The sequence below is a fragment of the Oncorhynchus kisutch genome, linkage group LG11 (genome assembly GCF_002021735.2).
Source record: "Oncorhynchus kisutch isolate 150728-3 linkage group LG11, Okis_V2, whole genome shotgun sequence".
Classification (NCBI taxonomy): Eukaryota; Metazoa; Chordata; class Actinopteri; order Salmoniformes; family Salmonidae; genus Oncorhynchus; species Oncorhynchus kisutch.
Window position 1 is genome coordinate 24,828,630 of NC_034184.2, and position 19,563 is coordinate 24,848,192.

The 19,563-nt window shown below is 44.2% G+C and overlaps 1 protein-coding gene across 1 annotated transcript in view; it reads right to left on the minus strand.

Moving 5' to 3' along the window:
- The window catches only part of loxl4 (lysyl oxidase-like 4), a 59,143-nt gene that overhangs the window by 8,761 nt on the left and 30,819 nt on the right, over positions 1–19,563 (minus strand). The window contains exons 5-13 of the mRNA XM_020493951.2: positions 19,430–19,468; positions 18,938–19,151; positions 18,434–18,611; positions 11,737–11,891; positions 10,977–11,144; positions 9,382–9,544; positions 8,776–9,019; positions 957–1,072; positions 595–731 (exon numbers count right to left, since the gene is read on the minus strand). Coding sequence (XP_020349540.1) covers positions 595–731; positions 957–1,072; positions 8,776–9,019; positions 9,382–9,544; positions 10,977–11,144; positions 11,737–11,891; positions 18,434–18,611; positions 18,938–19,151; positions 19,430–19,468 — 1,414 coding nt within the window. The remainder of the gene's footprint in view (positions 1–594; positions 732–956; positions 1,073–8,775; positions 9,020–9,381; positions 9,545–10,976; positions 11,145–11,736; positions 11,892–18,433; positions 18,612–18,937; positions 19,152–19,429; positions 19,469–19,563) is intronic.

A 19,563-nucleotide genomic window follows, 5' to 3' on the forward strand; every position in this document is an offset into this window, starting at 1 on the left:
CATTAGCAGGGATTAATTAGGTAGTACCAGTAATTACGGGGGTGCTAGTTTCCCTGTAACCCCTCTCTCATTAGATAACAGATATCAGTGAGTTTTACTGGGGGAGCTAGTCTCACCATAACCCTCACTAACAGATAGAGTGTTTCACTGTAGCAATGTTGACTGTTACCCAAGGCTTTCCCATGGCTGAGATATAAAAAGAATTGAGAGCCTAATTGGCCCCTGGGATGGCATACTGGGATTAGTAGTCTGAGACAGAAGTGGTGGCTGGTGAGAGTTGGAGTATTTGATGTATCCTGAGGTGACGCCCACAAGGACACCGCTGATGAACATGAGACAGGGTCATGACAGAAAGGGAGTGTGTGTGTGTGTGTGGGGGGGTGGGGGGTAATACAACATAGCTGTCTCTCATGTTATCCCATATCACAGAGGAGGGTCTGCAGACCTCAGTCACAAACATGTCATACTTCAACATACTTACAAAAAAATGTGCGCGGTACAAAGGAACCAATGTGAGTCTCAAAAGTGCAAACTCGAAGCTTGATCAAGAGCACCTTTGTGTGTGTGTGTGTGTGTGTGTGTGTGTGCCTGTACCTGGAAGATGTAGTCTCCAGGCTTTACATCGGTGATGTCAATCCACTGACAGTCGATGTCGTGGCGATACGTATCCCAGCAACCCACTGAGATGCCCTGGTCGCCCATGTTGTAGCAGGAGAAACGCTTATGCAGACCTGACACACAGACCAGAACAGTGACTTTACTCTTCAACTTGAGGTTTTTGGAGCCAGTTTCAGTGACTCAAATAAATAAAATAAAAACAGATTAACCATGGTCCAGGAATAATTCAGGTCATGGACAGCATATGAAGCCAAGTTATTTCAAATAAATGGTTGTTATAAATGTTAATAGCATGTGACATTGCTGTGGCATCCATGTTAATAACATGGTGTTATTACCTTCAGGGCAGTATGTATCCTCCAGACAGAAGCTGGCCTTGTGTCCCTCAGCTATTCTGGTTCCATTCAGAGTCAACAGGTCATAGTGGGTGAACACCTCTATGCTGTGGTAGTGCCTGGTAACACAGAATAATAGGGTGTGTGTATGTGTGTGTGTGTTTCAGAATGACAACAGTAGGTCCCCATGTCTGGTAGCCTAGTGACCTCACCACTAAAACATGGGGCAGGGTGTCAGAGTGACACCTCTCATAGAAACTTGTTTTAGAACTTGATAGGTAGCACCGCTCACACACAGAGCTGTTTACACACTCACAGTGAATGGGGGGCATTGAAACTCACCCACACACATTCATGCATTCACGTGCACACACACAGGAAAGTAATGCACGCAAGCACACACGCATGCATGAACTAAGACATGCACGAACATGTGCAGATACAAACACACCACTCCTGTGTTATTGGAACAGATTAAGAAAGGCGGGGCGGCCCTGTACAACCCCCAGACTGTGTAACACAGAGTGGCTCAGTCATATCTCAATGTATCTCAATGTACTCATTAAGACACACACAGTCATTACACACACACATTCAGTGGACAGCTAAGGAATCTGGGTAGATGACAACATGCCGCCAGGCCACCCCCAACTTACTGGAACAGAATACACACATACACAGAACTCTACAGAGAACACACTGAGGAGGGTTAAATGACTCCTTCTTCTCCGATGACGACAGTCAGAACACACTCTCGTCATCTGACAAGAAATGGCCTTAATTGGGGGCAAAAGTTCCTGACTTGATAGAAGACCAGGATAGAGGAATGAGTCACATGTATAGGTGGTGAAATGATGTAATTTATATCAAAGTAACTGACCAATGACTAACTACCACTAAGGCCAATCAACAAATACTGGTTTCTATGTGACCCTATGAGCCAGTTTTTATACAAACGCCATCTACTAACTTACGTTGAGGTCACAATAGGTTGAATATTTTGTTAGTGTCAGCAGTATGAAAAGTGATGCTACGAAAGTGAGGAGTCATTCGGTTGCAACGTTCTGAATAATGACACCCACTAAGATTCAAGTACAACAGAACAGCAACATGTGTATTCATAACAGTATCAAAGCAAAGCTTTATGTGGGCCATATGTTTCCGTGAGTAATGTTCTGTACAAACAGCAGTTATTGTACTTAATGGCAATGAGGTCATACCTTCACATGTTTTCTAACCTGTCACTAACTCAATTCAATTCAAGTCAATAAGACATTATTCCTCCCACACAGACCTCTAACCTGTCACTAACTCAATTCAATTCAAGTCAATAAGACATTAATCCTCCCACACAGACCTCTAACCTGTCACTAACTCAATTCAATTCTAGTCAATAAGACATTATTCCTCCCACACAGACCTCTAACCTGTCACTAACTCAATTCAATTCTAGTCAATAAGACATTATTCCTCCCACACAGACCTCTAACCTGTCACTAACTCGATTCAATTCAAGTCAATAAGACATTATTCCTCCCACACAGACCTCTAACCTGTCACTAACTCAATTCAATTCAAGTCAATAAGACATTAATCCTCCCACACAGACCTCTAACCTGTCACTAACTCAATTCAATTCTAGTCAATAAGACATTATTCCTCTCACACAGACCTCTAACCTGTCACTAACTCAATTCAATTCTAGTCAATAAGACATTATTCCTCCCACACAGTCCTCTAACCTGTCATTAACTCAATTCAATTCAAGTCAATAAGACCCTTTTCATCCCACACAGACCAATTGTGTCCCACAAGTGCCAATTATCCCATTACAGCTGTACAATGCAAGTCCGTGGTGATGGTTTCCATAATAATGCAACTTAGAAACATTTACAAGAAGCATGGTCAGCCAGAGCCACAACTTCCACTACTTATTTTATGTATTTATGTATTTATTTAATTTACCTTTATTTAACCAGGTAGGCTAGTTGAGAACAAGTTCTCATTTGCAACTGCGACCTGGCCAAGATAAAGCATAGCAATTAGACACATACAATAACACAGAGTTACACATTTATAATGACTGACAACCACAGCTAACCACAACAAGCAGGCTGTGTCGATCTAGGACTAGGACTCCAACAGCCTCCCTTGCAGTGTAACTAAGGTTGTTTTCCCAGGTTCGGTTTCCTGGAGCGTTTGTGAGAATTTTACAAAATATATTTTGTCCTCACTAAACCTGAAAATACAGTGGGGAGAACAAGTATTTGATACACTGCCGATTTTGCAGGTTTTCCTAATTACAAAGCATGTAGAGGTCCGTAATTTTTATCGTAGGTACACTTCAACTGTGAGAGACGGAATCTAAAAATCCAGAAAATCACCTGAAACACACAGCCAGGGCAACTAAGGAGTGACTCCTTAAGAAGCATCTCAAAGTCCTGGAGTGGCCTAGCCAGTCTCCAGACCTGAACCCAATAGAAAATCTGGAAGAGTGGGCCAAAATCCCTGCTGCAGTGTGTGCAAACCTGGTCAAGAACTACAGGAAACGTATGATCTCTGTAATTGCAAACAAAGGTTTCTGTACCAAATATTAGGTTCTGCTTTTCTGATGTATCAAATACTTATGTCATGCAATAAAATGCAAATAAATTACTTAAAATCATACAATGTGATTTTCTGGATTTTTGTTTTAGATTCCGTCTCTCACAGTTGAAGTGTACCTATGATAAAAATGACAGACCTCTACATGCTTTGTAAGTAAGAAAACCTGCATAATCGGCAGTGTATCAAATACTTGTTCTCCCCACTGTAACTTTTTCTGAATGTGATTTGCGAGACGTACATTGACATGACATGAGCAAGCCAGCTTGTTTACAACAGGCAAAAAGTTCCACACGACTCGCTCTACCTGGTACTCTGGTCCTGGATCTTGGACCCGCTACTCACACAGGTCCAGGATTCATTTCAGCCAGGGTTTATAGCATGGATCAGGCTACCTAATACCCCAGAATCCAGATCATAAAGGGATATGTGAAAACTCCCTAACTCCTACATATTATATAGAGCTGTATGGGATTTCCTCCTCTTCTTCCGAAGAGGAGAGGTGAGAAGGATCGGAGGATCAATATGTGGCGTGGTAAGTGTCCATGGTTCTTTTAATAAGAAATACTACACATGAACACGACTGAAATACAAAAACAATAAATGTGGAACGAACGAAACCCAAAACAGTCCCGTGTGGCACAAACACTGACACAGGAAACAAACACCCACAAACAAACAGTGAAACCCAGGCTACCTAAGTATGATTCTTAATCAGAGACAACTCATGACACCTGCCTCTGATTGAGAACCATACTAGGACGAAACATAGAAATCCCCAAATCATAGAAAAACAAACAGACTGCCCTGACCATACTAAATAATGATAAAACAAAGGAAATAAAGGTCAGAATGTGACAAGAGCTGGGAATTGCCAGAGACCTCACGATACAATTTTATCACTATACTTACGTTCCGATACGATATGTATTGCGATTCTCACAATTCTATATGTGTTTTGCGATTTGATATTGTCATTTTATTGCGATTCAATGTTCCAAACATATTGCTCACCATATGTCTGCTGCAGAGACACAAGAGAGAGCCATGAAGAGAGCCACAAATTATGAAGGAGCTATGAAGGAAAAATAGTGGAGTTTTGGTGCAGGTACAGAGTGCAAAAATAATACTATGCTTTTGTGAAAACAATACGGTACAATATATCATAAATAATGATATCCCCATATGTAACTGTATCAACCACATCCCCTTCATAGAGGTCAACCACATCCCCTCAGGGAGATCAACCACATCCCCTTCATAGAGGTCAGCCACATCCACTCAGGGAGATCAACCACATCCCCTTCATAGAGGTCAACCACATCCCCTCAGTGAGATCAACCACATCCCCTTCATAGAGGTCAGCCACATCCCCTTCATAGAGGTCAGCCACATCCCCTTCATAGAGGTCAGCCACATCCCCTTCATAGAGGTCAACCACATCCCCTTCATAGAGGTCAGCCACATCCCCTTCATAGAGGTCAGCCACATCCCCTTCATAGAGGTCAGCCACATCCCCTTCATAGAGGTCAACCACATCCCCTTCATAGAGGTCAACCACATCCCCTTCATAGAGGTCAACCACATTCCCTTCATAGAGGTCAGCCACATCCCCTCAGGGAGATCAACCACATCCCCTTCATAGAGGTCAGCCACATCCCCTCAGGGAGATCAACCACATCCCCTTCATAGAGGTCAGCCACATCCCCTCAGGGAGATCAACCACATCCCCTTCATAGAGGTCAACCACATCCCCTTCATAGAGGTCAACCACATCCCCTTCATAGAGGTCAACAACATCCCCTTCATAGAGGTCAGCCACATCCCCTCAGGGAGGTCAACCACATCCCCTTCATAGAGGTCAGCCACATCCCCTCAGGGAGATCAACCACATCCCCTTCATAAAGGTCAGCCACATCCGTTTCATAAAGGTCAACAACATCCCCTTCATAGAGATCAACCACATCCCCTTCATAAAGGCCAACCACATCCGTTTCATAAAGGTCAACCACATCCGTTTCATAAAGGTCAACCACATCCCCTTCATAGAGGTCAGCCACATCCCCTCAGGGAGATCAACCACATCCCCTGCATAGAGGTCAGCCACATCCCCTCAGGGAGATCAACCACATCCCCTGCATAGAGGTCAGCCACATCCCCTCAGGGAGATCAACCACATCCCCTTCATAGAGATCAGCCACATCCCCTCAGGGAGATCAACCACATCCCCTTCATAGAAGTCAGCCACATCCCCTCAGGGAGGTCAACCACATCCCTTTCATAGAGGTCAGCCACATCCCCTCAGGGAGGTCAACCACATCCCCTTCATAGAGGTCAGCCACATCCCCTCAGGGAGGTCAACCACATCCCTTTCATAGAGGTCAGCCACATCCCCTCAGGGAGGTCAACCACATCCCCTTCATAGAGGTCAGCCACATCCCCTCAGGGAGATCAACCACATCCGTTTCATAAAGGTCAACAACATCCCCTTCATAGAGGTCAGCCACATCCCCTCAGGGAGATCAACTACATCCGTTTCATAAAGGTCAACAACATCCCCTTCATAGAGGTCAGCCACATCCCCTCAGGGAGATCAACCACATCCCCTTCATAGAGGTCAGCCACATCCCCTCATAGAGGTCAGCCACATCCGTTTCATAAAGGTCAACAACATCCGTTTCATAAAGGTCAACCACATCCCCTCAGGGAGGTCAACCACATCCCCTTCATAGAGGTCAGCCACATCCCCTCAGGGAGATCAACCACATCCCCTTCATAGAGGTCAGCCACATCCCCCCAGGGAGGTCAACCACATCCCCTTCATAGAGGTCAACCACATCCGTTTCATAGAGGTCAGCCACATCCCCTCAGGGAGATCAACCACATCCCCTCAGGGAGGTCAACCACATCCCCTTCATAGAGGTCAGCCACATCCCCTTCATAAAGGTCAACCACATCCGTTTCATAAAGGTCAACAACATCCCCTTCATAGAGGTCAGCCACATCCCCTCAGGGAGATCAACCACATCCCCTTCATAGAGGTCAGCCACATCCCCTCAGGGAGATCAACCACATCCCCTTCATAAAGTTCAACCACATCCGTTTCATAAATGTCAACAACATCCCCATCATAAAGGTCAACCACATCCATTTCATAAAGGTCAACCACATCCGCTTCATAGAGGTCAACCACATCCCTTTCATAAAGGTCAACCACATCCCCTTTATACAGGTCAACCACAGCCCCTTCATAAAGGTCAACCACATCCCTTTCATAAAGGTCAACCACATCCCCTTCATAGAGGTCAACCACATCCCCTTCATAGAGGTCAACCACATCCCCTTCATAAAGGTCAACCACATCCCCTTCATAGAGGTCAACCACATCCCCTTTATAGAGTTCAACTGCATCCCCTTCATAAAGGTCAACCACATCCCTCTCATAGAGGTCAACCACATCCCCTTCATAGCGGTCACCCACATCCCCTTCATAGAAGTCAACTACATCCCCTTCATAGAGGTCACCCACATCCCCTTCATAAAGGTCAACCACATCACATCCATAGAGGTCTACCACATCACATCCATAGAGGTCTACCACATCACATCCATAAATGTCAACCATAACCCAAGCATAAAGGTCAACCACATCACATCCATAAAGGTCAACCACATCACATCCATAAAGGTCAACCACATCCCATCCATAAAGGTCTACCACATCACATCCATAGAGGTCTACCACATCACATCCATAGAGGTCTACCACATCACATCCATAGAGGTCTACCACATCCCCTTCATAGAGGTCAAACACATCCCCTTCACAGAGATCTGTCACATCACATCCATAGAGGTCACCCACATCCCCTTCATAAAGGTCCACCACATCACATACATAAAGGTCAACCACATCCCATCCATAAAGGTCTACCACATCACATCCATAGAGGTCTACCACATCACATCCATAGAGGTCTACCACATCACATCCATAGAGGTCTACCACATCACATCCATAGAGGTCTACCACATCCCCTTCATAGAGGTCAAACACATCCCCTTCATAGAGGTCAAACACATCCCCTTCACAGAGGTCTGTCACATCACATCCATAGAGGTCACCCACATCCCCTTCATAAAGGTCAACCACATCCCTTTCATAAAGGTCAAACACATCCCATCCACAGAGGTCAAACACATCCCATCCATAGAGGTCTACCACATCCCCTTCATAGAGGTCAACCACATCACATCCATAGAGGTCAACCACATCACATCCATAGAGGTCAACCACATCACATCCATAGAGGTCAAACACATCCCATCCATAGAGGTCTACCACATCACATCCATAGAGGTCTACCACATCCTCTTCATAGAGATCAAACACATCCCCTTCATAGAGGTCAACCACATCACATCCATAGAGGTCTACCACATCCTATCCATAGAGGTCAAACACATCCCATCCATAGAGGTCTACCACATCCCATCCATAGAGGTCTACCACGTCCCCTTCATAGAGGTCAACCACATCACATCCATAGAGGTCAACCACATCACATCCATAGAGGTCGAACACATCCCATCCATAGAGGTCTACCACATCCCCTTCATAGAGGACAACCACATCCCATCCATAGAGGTCTACCACATCACATCCATAGAAGTCAACCACATCCCATCCATAGAGGTCTACGACATCACATCCATAGAGGTCAAACACATCCCATCCATAGAGGTCTAACACATCCCATCCATAGAGGTCTACCACATCCCATCCATAGAAGTCAACCACATCCCCTTCATAGAGGTCAACCACATCCCATCCATAGAGGTCAAACACATCCCATCCATAGAGGTCAAACACATCCCATCCATAGAGTACAGTGATATAGTAATATAGCTCATCACAAGTATTGCAATAGAATATTCCAGCTACTACTAAGTATATGGCAAGGCATTGTAAAACTACAACTGCCACAATCCCTTCATGAAGTGAAACAGGACAAGTACAATACCTAAAACTAACATTTCTAGAACTACAAAGCCCCTGACCCCAAAGAAATACCTGTGACACACTGGTGCCATGTCCAAGACTCCCTGGTAGCCCTAGGTCTAAAGTCAGCCTGTATCATGTTTATTATGCCAAAGGCTGCAACTACCACAAATCATATAGACATCATAAAACTACAACTCCCACAACACCTCTTACCTATGACATGCGTGCCATGTCCAAGACTCTCTGTTAGCCCTAGGTCTGAAGTCGGCCCGTCCCATGTTCATAATCCTGGAGGAGAATCGTAGCAGGCGGCGGTGTCCGTAGGGCCAGTTCATTCTGGCAGCGGAGGATGACAGACAGTTCTCCTCGTTGGCACAGGTCAGCAGGTGTAGGGGTCGGTCCTCTAGGTAAACTGTCTCCTGAACCAGTTGGGCATCTAGTACCAGGTCAGGGGCAGCTAGGGGGCAGAGGAGAGGGGTGAGTGGTTTGGGGTAATTTAGGCATGTATGGGGGTCAGGGATGAAAGGTAAATCAGGTATTACAGGAAACAATAGGTCAAGGGCCAATACGGGAAGGGGAGGGTTAAAGCTTAATCAGAGATTATCAAAAACCAAGTTCACATTCAGAAAGCAAACAGGAGAAAACCTTTTCAAGCGGAAGACTGAAAATAAGTGCTAATATTGGAGTTCAGGTACTTCAGTTTCAAACCGTTTTCACCCATTTCTTGACATTTGAACAGAACCCTTGGCAGGATCTGTTAAGATTACACAGTTGAAGAGAGCTAGCCAGGTGGACAGGTGTGCTTTGATAATGACTCACTCTCTGAACAGGTGACCCCTGCAGCATTAGTCCCACCCCCTCGGGGACAGTGTACATGGTTGTTACGGCGACACTGTTGGATTGACAGCTCAGTTCCAACACAGTGGGTTCCACTCAACACCAACTCTGCTGCGTTACGATCCCCAGCCCAATACCACGTCTCCTAGAGAGAGAGAGAGAATGTTTCACTTTTGTACATTACTTTTCTTTCCTCCATCATCCTGTGAATTGAAAGAACTGCTTTTTGAGAGCTTTTTGTTCGACTTCATGGGTATTTCAACTATTGGCAAACATCCCTTTCCTAAATACCATCTGTACTGTAGATGTACTGTAGATATGTATATTTAAAAATAATGTATTTATGGATAGTTGAGATGTTTCCTGCACCACCCATCCACTCACAGACTAGCTTTTGTATAAACATATTGCAAACTGACACACACACAAGCACATACACAATTAACACACACTTCCCCTTGGGGTATGGGTAGATACAGTCATTTAGCACTGTACAGTATTTAGCTGCTGAATGGTCAGGTGACGGTCAGCTGTGGAAACGGCGGTAGGTCTGCAAGTCAGTTACGTTATGACAAAATAAAGTGAGTGTTACAAAGGATTATTGTAAGGCATTATGTTGTGTTGTAAGGCATTATACTGTACATGCATTATACATTCGATCATAATGCATTCATATATACGCCCTATATATATACAGTTGAAGTCGGGCATTTACATACACTTAGGAGTTTGAAGGTAGGCCTTGAAATACATCCACAGGTACACCTACAATTGACTCAAATGATGTCAATCAGCCTATCAGAAGCTTCTAAAGCTATTACATAATTTTCTGGAATTTTCCAAGCTGTTTAAAGGCACAGTCAACTTAGTGTATGTAAACTTCTGACCCACTGGAATTGTGATAAGAGTGAGTTATAAGTGATTTTTTAATTTTTTATTACTTGTGTCATGCACAAAGTAGATGTCCTAACCAACTTGCCAAAACTATAGTTTGTTAACAAGAAGTTTGTGGAGTGGTTGAAAAATGAGTTTTAATGACTCCAATGTAAGTGTATGTAAACTTCCGACTTCAACTGTATATATATACATTTACACAGTACCAGTCAAAAGACACACCTACTCATTCAAGGGTTTTTCTTTATTTGACTCTTTTCTACATTGTAGAATAGTAGTGAAGACATCAGAACTATGAAATAACACATGGGATCATGTAGTAACCAAAAAAGTGTTAAACAAATCAAAATATATTTTATCTTTTGGATTCTTCAAAATAGCACCCTTTCCCTTGATGACAGCTTTGCACACTCTTGGCATTCTCTCAACTAGATTCATGAGGAATGGTTTTCCAACAGTCTTGAAGAAGTTCCTACATATGTGACTCAGAAAGTATTACTGAGTATTTCAGCTATCCGGTGATTTTTCAGGTTTGAGGACTCAGGGACACCGTGAGTTGATGGGTGAATTGTGGGAGTCAGGGTGTACTCTAGGGGTGAAATGGCACCATATTCCCACAATGGGCTCTGTCCAGAAGTTGTGCATTATACAGGGAATAGGGTTTCATAGGTGTGTTTCCGTACCTGGTGTGCTCGGGATGCGAACCCCAGACCCAGCTGTCTACAGACCACCATGGCTTCGTTGATCCCCCAGTTCTCACTGCAGACTGACCCCCATCTCTTACGACCCCCTACATCCATCAGTACCTCCACACGCCCCTCACCTGGCTCCCTGCCCCCCGCCAATCGCACCTAGGATAGGATGAGGAAGGAGGAGGAAGGAGAAGAAGGAGGGAGAAAAATACATTTCAATTCAGTATTTTCTCAACCTGTATGTTTCGCAAGTCAGATGTTCATAATTATAAATATCTAATGACTCTATAATAATTGAATTGGTATTATAAACTGGGTGGTTCGAGCCCTGAATGCTGATTGGCTGACAGCCAAGGTATATCAGACCGTAGACCACGGGTATGACAAGACATGTATTTTTACTGCTCTGATTACACTCGTAACCAGTTTATAATAGCAATATGGCACCTCAGGGGTTTGTGGTAGGCACTGGTATATTGGCTATATACCACACCCCCCCAATCAATCAAATGTATTTATAAAGTCCTTTTTACATCAGCCGATGTCTCAAAGTACTGTACAGAAACCCAGCCTAAAACCCCAAGCAGCAAGCAATGCAGATGTAGAAGCATCATGGCTAGGAAAACCTCCCTGAAAAGGGGTGGCCAGTCCTCTTCTGGCTGTGCCGAGTGGAGATTATAACAGAACATGGTCTTATTGCTTAATTATATAATGTAAAGGTGTGTGTGTGTGAATGTGTGTGTGCTCTAACCGTGCTGTCCAGGCCAAGCTTGGGGATGTTGCAGCGTACTGAAGCATCCTGGGTGTGTTTAAACGTCCAAAGAGGGACATCTTGGAAGTAACAGTCTAGGATAGACTTCTCTGTCCCCAAACACTGGACACTGTTCATATGGATAGGACCAGTACCTAGAGAGGAAGAGGGAGAGGGAGAAGAGGGAAGATGAGAGCATGAACACACCACAACAACCATACATCTCTCTGTATCTTGTGTGGTACTTAACCTAGACCCGAGGGCATTGCAATGCAATCCCCCTAAACGGCCCTTATCTAATAGACACACCCACTTACACCCACAGTAGTGAAAGCTGAGGTTAAAGAGCAATAAACAGATAATGATCTCAGCCATTTGTTTGCGTGAACCGATTGTGTCTTCCCCACCACAACAGAACCCCGACAGCACCCCATCAACAAAAGGTTCCTATCTGTACTTAAGCAAAAACAGGTTCCTATCTCTATCTCTCGCTGTCTGTCTGTCTGTCTGCCAGAGGAGATAACAAGGCTGTACCTCGAGTACTCCAGAGATCCGACACACATCATTACCACCATTTTGTACTTTAGAAAAAACACACAAAAAAACACCCGCCACCCAGCCAGTACTTTTCAGAAAGAAAGCGTCACTGCTCTATGGTAACTTAGCCATCCGCTACAACCCCCTGGCGAGCAGAGAACACGTGCAAGCAAGAACAGAGTCAAAGCTGAATCGGAAGATAAAATACAGTAACACTTGAGTTAATAGATTGGTGCTTCTAACTGTAAAACAACCTGTCAATGTGATGAAGGAAAGAAAGTGGGAAGAGTACTCAAATTTAGACAGTAGGCAAGTACATTAACTTTTATTGATAAGTGTGAAAAGTAACATTGAGATAATGAGGAAGTACATCTAGAAGAGGGCTTGAAATTGTTTTTTTTGTTTTTTTTAAATGTTTAGATAAATTAAAAGAAGGTGTAAGCTGGGAAGATATTGAGTCACCACAAAAATAACACAAAAAATCAGAGAGCGAGAGAGCTGAGAGAAAGCAGGTTGGTGATTGCATAATTAGGGATGGGAAAGTCCAGTCCTCGGTGGCCTGATTGGTGTCACACTTTACCCAACTAATCATGATCGTCACTTTAGAATGTACTTAGTTTAATCAGGATTTTCAAGGAATGAGCAAAAAGTGTGACACCACTCGAGCACCCGAGGACTGGAGTTGCCCATCCCTGTTCTAAATTATAGACTGTAGGCCTCCATCCATATTGGTAACAATGACTGGGTATACATCCACCCACATTAAATAGAATAAAGAAAACCCACTTCCTGAACCAATCATCTCCATATGTGTGTGTAGAAAACCACGTAAAATACAACTGAGTAGCAGATAGATCAGAACAACCACAGTTTAACTTATCAAGACCAACACAGCTTCTGTGGATTGTGGATCTTCATTTAAAAAAGCACATTTTAGCTGATTTGGGCAGTAGTTCCATGAAAAAAGGCGGGTACAAAATAGATCCTGAGAAACTGGTTACGAAGAATCATGCACACAAGCACACACTAACAATCGGCCACAAGCACACACTAACAATCGGCCACAAGCACACACTAACAATCGGCCACAAGCACACACTAACAATCGGCCACACGCACACACATGGATGTATACCACCTCACAGAGTAAATAACATGTAGAAGTAAAAATACACCAGTGTTCGTCAGAATAGGAAACAGAGGCATTGTCCCTGTAATTTAAACCAATGATGATGAGAGTTCAAATGGCAGCTGATGAGTTTAGACATTGGTTTCAGTTTTTGACTTAACTTTACCAGTGATTAAAGTAAAGTTGAGTGCTATAAACAGTCAGCAAATGTAAAATTCACTCCCACTAATTTCCCATTCACTGCTGTGTACTTTGTGCAGTTCCTGCTGTATCACATTTGTGTGTGCGTACATTCAATGATCTCCTTTCAAGGTCTCATTTTCAGAGGAGAAATGTGTTTGTGTAATCTTTAGACTCGTCCTCTTTCCCCGTGAGGTACAGTAGATTTGGTCTGTGAACCCTATCATATCTCATATCCAGTCAGAGCTCTGCGTGTGCGTGACCTTACAGCAGCTGATTTGCATGTGTGGTAATCCCTTTGACAGACGGTGCAGCGTAAAAAACATGGCTGACGGAGTAGAACCCCCAAGAGGATGAAAGAGGCCTAGCTCTGATAGCGCTAGTGAAAGAGGCCCATATCTGTAGTAGATGGTTATGGATGACTGGCTATCAGGATGGCTAGTTCTATAGTTGGTGTCTCACATTACCACATTAACATACTCACAGTAAACACACACATTCAGACACACTGTTAACACCACACGTCTCTCTCTCACACACACACACCCAGTCACTCACACAGAGCTACAGTGGGGAGAACAAGTATTTGATACACTACCGATTTTGCAGGTTTTCCAACTTACAAAGCATGTAGAGGTCTGTAATTTGGATCATAGGTACACTTCAACTGTGAGAGACGGAATCTAAAACAAAAATCCAGAAAATCACATTGTATGATTTTTAAGTAATTAATTTGCATTTTATTGCATGACCTCTACATGCTTTGTAAGTAGCAAAACCTGCAAAATCGGCAGTGTATCAAATACTTGTTCTCCCCACTGTATATTTGTGTCCCCAAACAGCCCCACCCTAAAGCTACTGGGATCAGTACAGGCAACGTGACTGAGAAATGAAGACCTATATGGCACACCCACACAGGCAGACCTATATGGCACACCCACACAGGCAGACCTATATGGCACACCCACACAGGCAGACCTATATGGCACACCCACACAGGCAGACCTATATGGCACACCCACACAGGCAGACCTATGGCACACCCACACAGGCAGACCTATATGGTTTTTACTGCTCAGGCTTGGTGACATGAAAGGGCCTATTTGATGATTGAATGGACTTCAAATAGGATTAAACAGCTGAACATTAAGAAGTCCCACGGAAAGAAAAACACCATTAATGTTCCCTAAACCACGCTTAACTTCAGAGAGAGGGAAATACTAGGGTTCCCTCCTAACCACTAACCAACTATTTGGGCTATTCTCACTAGCTATGTGACCACAATCATCCCGCTTCCAGCTCCCTAAAGTCTTAAAGATTTGTATCTGTCTGCTTGATTGGCATGTATTGTATGTGCTAACATTAATTATAGCATAGTTTATTTATCTAAAAATGTTTATTGTAAATATTATATTTAAACTAATGTTTAGTGACTGTACATTTTACGTGCATTTACTGCATTTATTGATACTATTGCACGACAACAACACAAGATATTCATGCTTACCAAACTACAGTACATAAAAACACAAGTTATTCAATGTACATTTCCTATTGTCTGGGTCTGTCTCTGTCGGTCTGTCAGTCTGTCCCTGTCTGTCTCTGTCTGTCTCTGTCAGTCTGTCTCTGTCTGTCTCTGTCAGTCTGTCTCTGTCAGTCTGTCTCTGTCTGTCTCTGTCTGTTTCTGTCGGTCTGTCTCTGTCGGTCTGTCTCTGTCGGTCTGTCTCTGTCGGTCTGTCTCTGTCGGTCTGTCTCTGTCGGTCTGTCTCTGTCGGTCTGTCTCTGTCGGTCTGTCTCTGTCGGTCTGTCTCTGTCAGTCTGTCTCTGTCAGTCTGTCTCTGTCTGTCTCTGTCGGTCTGTCTCTGACGGTCGGTCTGTCTCGGTCGGTCTGTCTCGGACGGTCTGTCTCGGACGGTCTGTCTCGGTCGGTCTGTCTAATTGTGTCGGTCTGTCTGGGCCAGTCTGTCTGTCTGTGTCAGTCTGTCTATCTGTGTCGGTCGGTCTGTCTGTGTCGATCTGCCTGTGTCTGTGTGTCTGCCTGTGTTTGCCTGTGTCTGCCTGCCTGTCTGTCTGTCTGTCTGTCTGTCTGTCTATCTGTCTGTGTCTGCATCTGTCTATCTTTCTGTGTCCGTTAGACTCTGTCCTGTCATCTGGACTCTTAATGTAGGTTTTTTCCAACACCATACATGTATACGTTTATGTGGCCTGCAGAACTCAGTCAAAATTATATAGGACAGTAAAAAGTCTAAAAAGCAACATGTTATAGAGAGTGTTGGCAGATGTCCCCTAGTCCGGCTATGGCTGTAGTTAAGCAGCTGTTACGAAAGTGTGTAATGTGTGTGTGTGAGTGTGTGTGTACAACTGAAAACTCTCACGCCCATTGCCCTGCCAATCAGGATATAGTTAGGGACTTGCATTTAAAGCAGGGCGAGAGGATTAAACTATTACATTTAACCTGTCATTTGATATGACAGCCTAGGAGGCTAGAGCTGCACGTAACATAGTAATGCTACAGGCAGGTCTAGGACTTAACACAGACATTGTAAGCATTCACACCCACACACTGGGTGTTACTGAAGCAGCAGCCCAGTGGTTGGATCAGGAGGAAATATGAACTTATTTTGGGAGAAAATTAAAAGCTTTTCACTTCGCCTTGACTCTTACAACACAGGCACAGACTGCTGGGTGCTACAGTATGTAGCAGCCATAAGATCTGGGACAGGGGTACTTTGATGTGGCAGTGGTGGGGATTAGGTTAGGTTGGGTGTGGTTATAATAGGCTACAGTGTAGGTGCAGAAGGCTGATTGATACCAGAGATTGTTGAATAGTGAGCGATGAGGATGCTAAGAGCTACAATGTTCCCCACTCCTAAGGCTCTCTAGAACCAGGAGTGAAGAACAGTGGCTATGCGTCATTCAGGGCAGGTGGGGCACCTGTATAGCTAAGAAAATAGGCAGCTCCAAAATGCTGGTGTTTCAGCCTACCTCTAGTGCTTTCTATGATGGTGGGGCAGCCAGTGGAAAATACGGAGCGTAGGGGTTGGTAATGTCCTCTATTTGTGCCGTGATTGGCTCAGTGTTCTCACACTCATCGGGACACTACGTCACAGAGCTAAATAAAATTCAAGCCCGTTGGGTGCTGCCATAGACTTTAGAAGTGCACATCCAAGAAGGCTCAAGGTCATTGGCCACAAAAAATTACATCAAATCACATTATATCTACAGTAGCTTTGATTGGACTGATCATGTCAACATCTTACTTTCAAAATCTTAGCTAGCAGTCATCATCATGCGTCAAGTCGGCTCTCGACCTTCACTGAGTCCATAGAGGAGTTGCAGCGATGAGACAAGATCGTAACTACCAATTGGATATCACGAAAAAGGGTAACGCCATGGGCCACAAAAGTTTGAATAAATTGTCCATGCTGTCCATCCAGAATGACTTATGCTGCATTTAAAGCAACTGGAAACTCGGAACGGGGAAATCTCAGACTTGTGAGTTCAAGACAACTGGGAACTTAGATAAAACTAGCTCCGACAGGGAAAATACGGAACGATGATTTTCAACGGTTTCTAACTCGGAAATCCAAGTCAGGATTTTGGGACTCCTTCTAGAGCCCACAAGAAGGACTGTTGCAATCCCTTCCTGTTCCAGTGAGCACAGCACAACAAGGTGAGTTCAAAATGTCTTGTATGCTGCTGCATAAATTCTTGCCCGGTTGGTCAGTTTGGTCGGACGGGCAGCTCTGGGCAGAGTCTGGGTAGTTCCATATTTTTTCAATTTCCCAATGATGGAGACCACTGTGCTCTTGGAAATGTTCAACACTCTATAAATTGTTTTATACACTTCCCCAGATAATATGACTCATCACAATTCTATCTCAGAGATCTACAGACAGTTCCTTAGACTTCATGATATAGTTTCTGCTCTGATATGCACTGTCAACTGTGGGACTTATATAGACAGGTGGGGTTCTTTCTAAATCATGTCCAAACAATTGAATCGGTTACATGTGGACTCCACCAAGTTATAGTGACATCTGAAGGATGATCAAGGTAAATTCGATGCACCCGAGCTCAATTTTGAATGTCATAGGAAAGGGATGTGAATACTTATTAGATATTTATGTATTTCATTTTCAATAAATTTGCTACATTTTCTAAAAAAAATGTTTTACTTTTTCATGCTTTTTCACCCATGGCTAGGTGGTAAGAACAGCTGGTGGCTGTCGCATATTAGGAAAAAATATATATATTTAAAAAATGCACAGCTGTGTGTGTGCATGTTTGCGTGTGCACGTCTTGGTGGAGCTGAGATTGCTGATTCCATTCCTTTGAGGAGCTTTCGGCTGTGAACTGAGCCCTCCAGCTGCCCAAGCACACACACACACACACACACACACACACACACACACACACACACACACACACACACACACACACACACACACACACACACATACAGCTGCAGTGACCATGGTGGAGAAGAGGGGAAATCCGCTAACAGTGTGTGAACCACAGATCAGCACCCTCAGGCTCACAAACAAATACATTCTCAGACCGTTCAGCGGCAGACGAGCGTAGAGTCCTAAGATAAGTCCTAAGCATGGCTGGAAAAGTTCCTCTGAATCTCAAACAGCCTAAGGTACACAGAGTACAGAGACATATACAGAAACTGGTCAAAACACAACTTCCATGTTCACATGGCACAACCGGAGTGAACTTTCTCCTTTGGCCAGTGAGAATAAAAGTCGAACCTTAACCCCTGTAGGACAGAAAAAGAGTCATACAGAGAGAGACAGAGAGACAAAAAGACAGAGAATAACAGATAGAGAGGGAGTCCTACCCTACCTTGTCCCATGTAAGCTCCAGTGAGGGCCTCTTTGGCGGTTCCGAAGCCGAGCTCCCTGCACACCACGCTAGCTGAGACGCGGTTCCAGACGTGGTCTACAATGGTCCCCCACTTCCCCTCCTTCAGCACCTCCACCCGGCCCTCACCCAGCCTGGGGCCAGCCTTCAGACGCACCGGCTAGAGGGGGAGAGGAGAGAAAGAGCGAGAGAGAGTCAGAAAGAGCGAGAGAGACAGCGAGAGACCGAAAGACAGAGAAAGAGAGTGAGAGACAGAGAGACAGAGAGACAAGAGACAGAGAGAGACAGAGAGTGTCAGCATCATGTATGACTAGACTGTATTATTGTCTAAGAATGTATTGTATCTTGTGTTTGCGCAGAACACAGGAAAAGTGTCTAGGTCTTGGCTCTTGGCACAGTGATGCATGATGTGTGTGTGTGTCTATATTTTTATGTGTGTGTGTGTGTGTGTCTATGTTTTTATGTGTGCGTGTACCTGTCTCTTACCACAATTGGGTGGGGTGCCTGGGGTCTTCCAGATGACATACGTGCAAACTGCGGTCCCGGTACACACCTCGCCACCGCATGTCTCCCACTCTTACAGGGGGTGGGGCTATGTGGAATGGACAGCTGAGCGTGACATTCTGATAGGCTGGTCTCTGACCCCAGGCAGTGAACCTTCTCTACCCAGAAACCCTTTTTACGAGCCATGAGGCTCAGCCTAGGAAGTGGGAGAGAAGAGGTCATAAATGTCATATAACGCTTTATAACACATAACATGTGCATAGCTAACGTCTGTCATGTCAGTTCCATGAAGGAGAGGAACAAGACAAGAACAATCCAGTAACACTTCATTTAAACACTCTACATAATGCATTATAAGCACATTTAAAACTCACAAGGCATTATAATACAAAATTATAATACAAAATGATCAACATCTGGAGAAACAAATCATTTGTAGTTAGTTGAGATGTTCAAACATTGACTAGGTCTTACCTTGTGGATGGATCAGCAACCTTGGTGTCCCAGATTTTCCTGTGAAGAAACAGGAACATTAAGAAAGGATGTTAGTATCTCTTCTGTTTACTCGTTGAGGTTTCATGAAACACATGTTATTCCTGTGAGGTGAG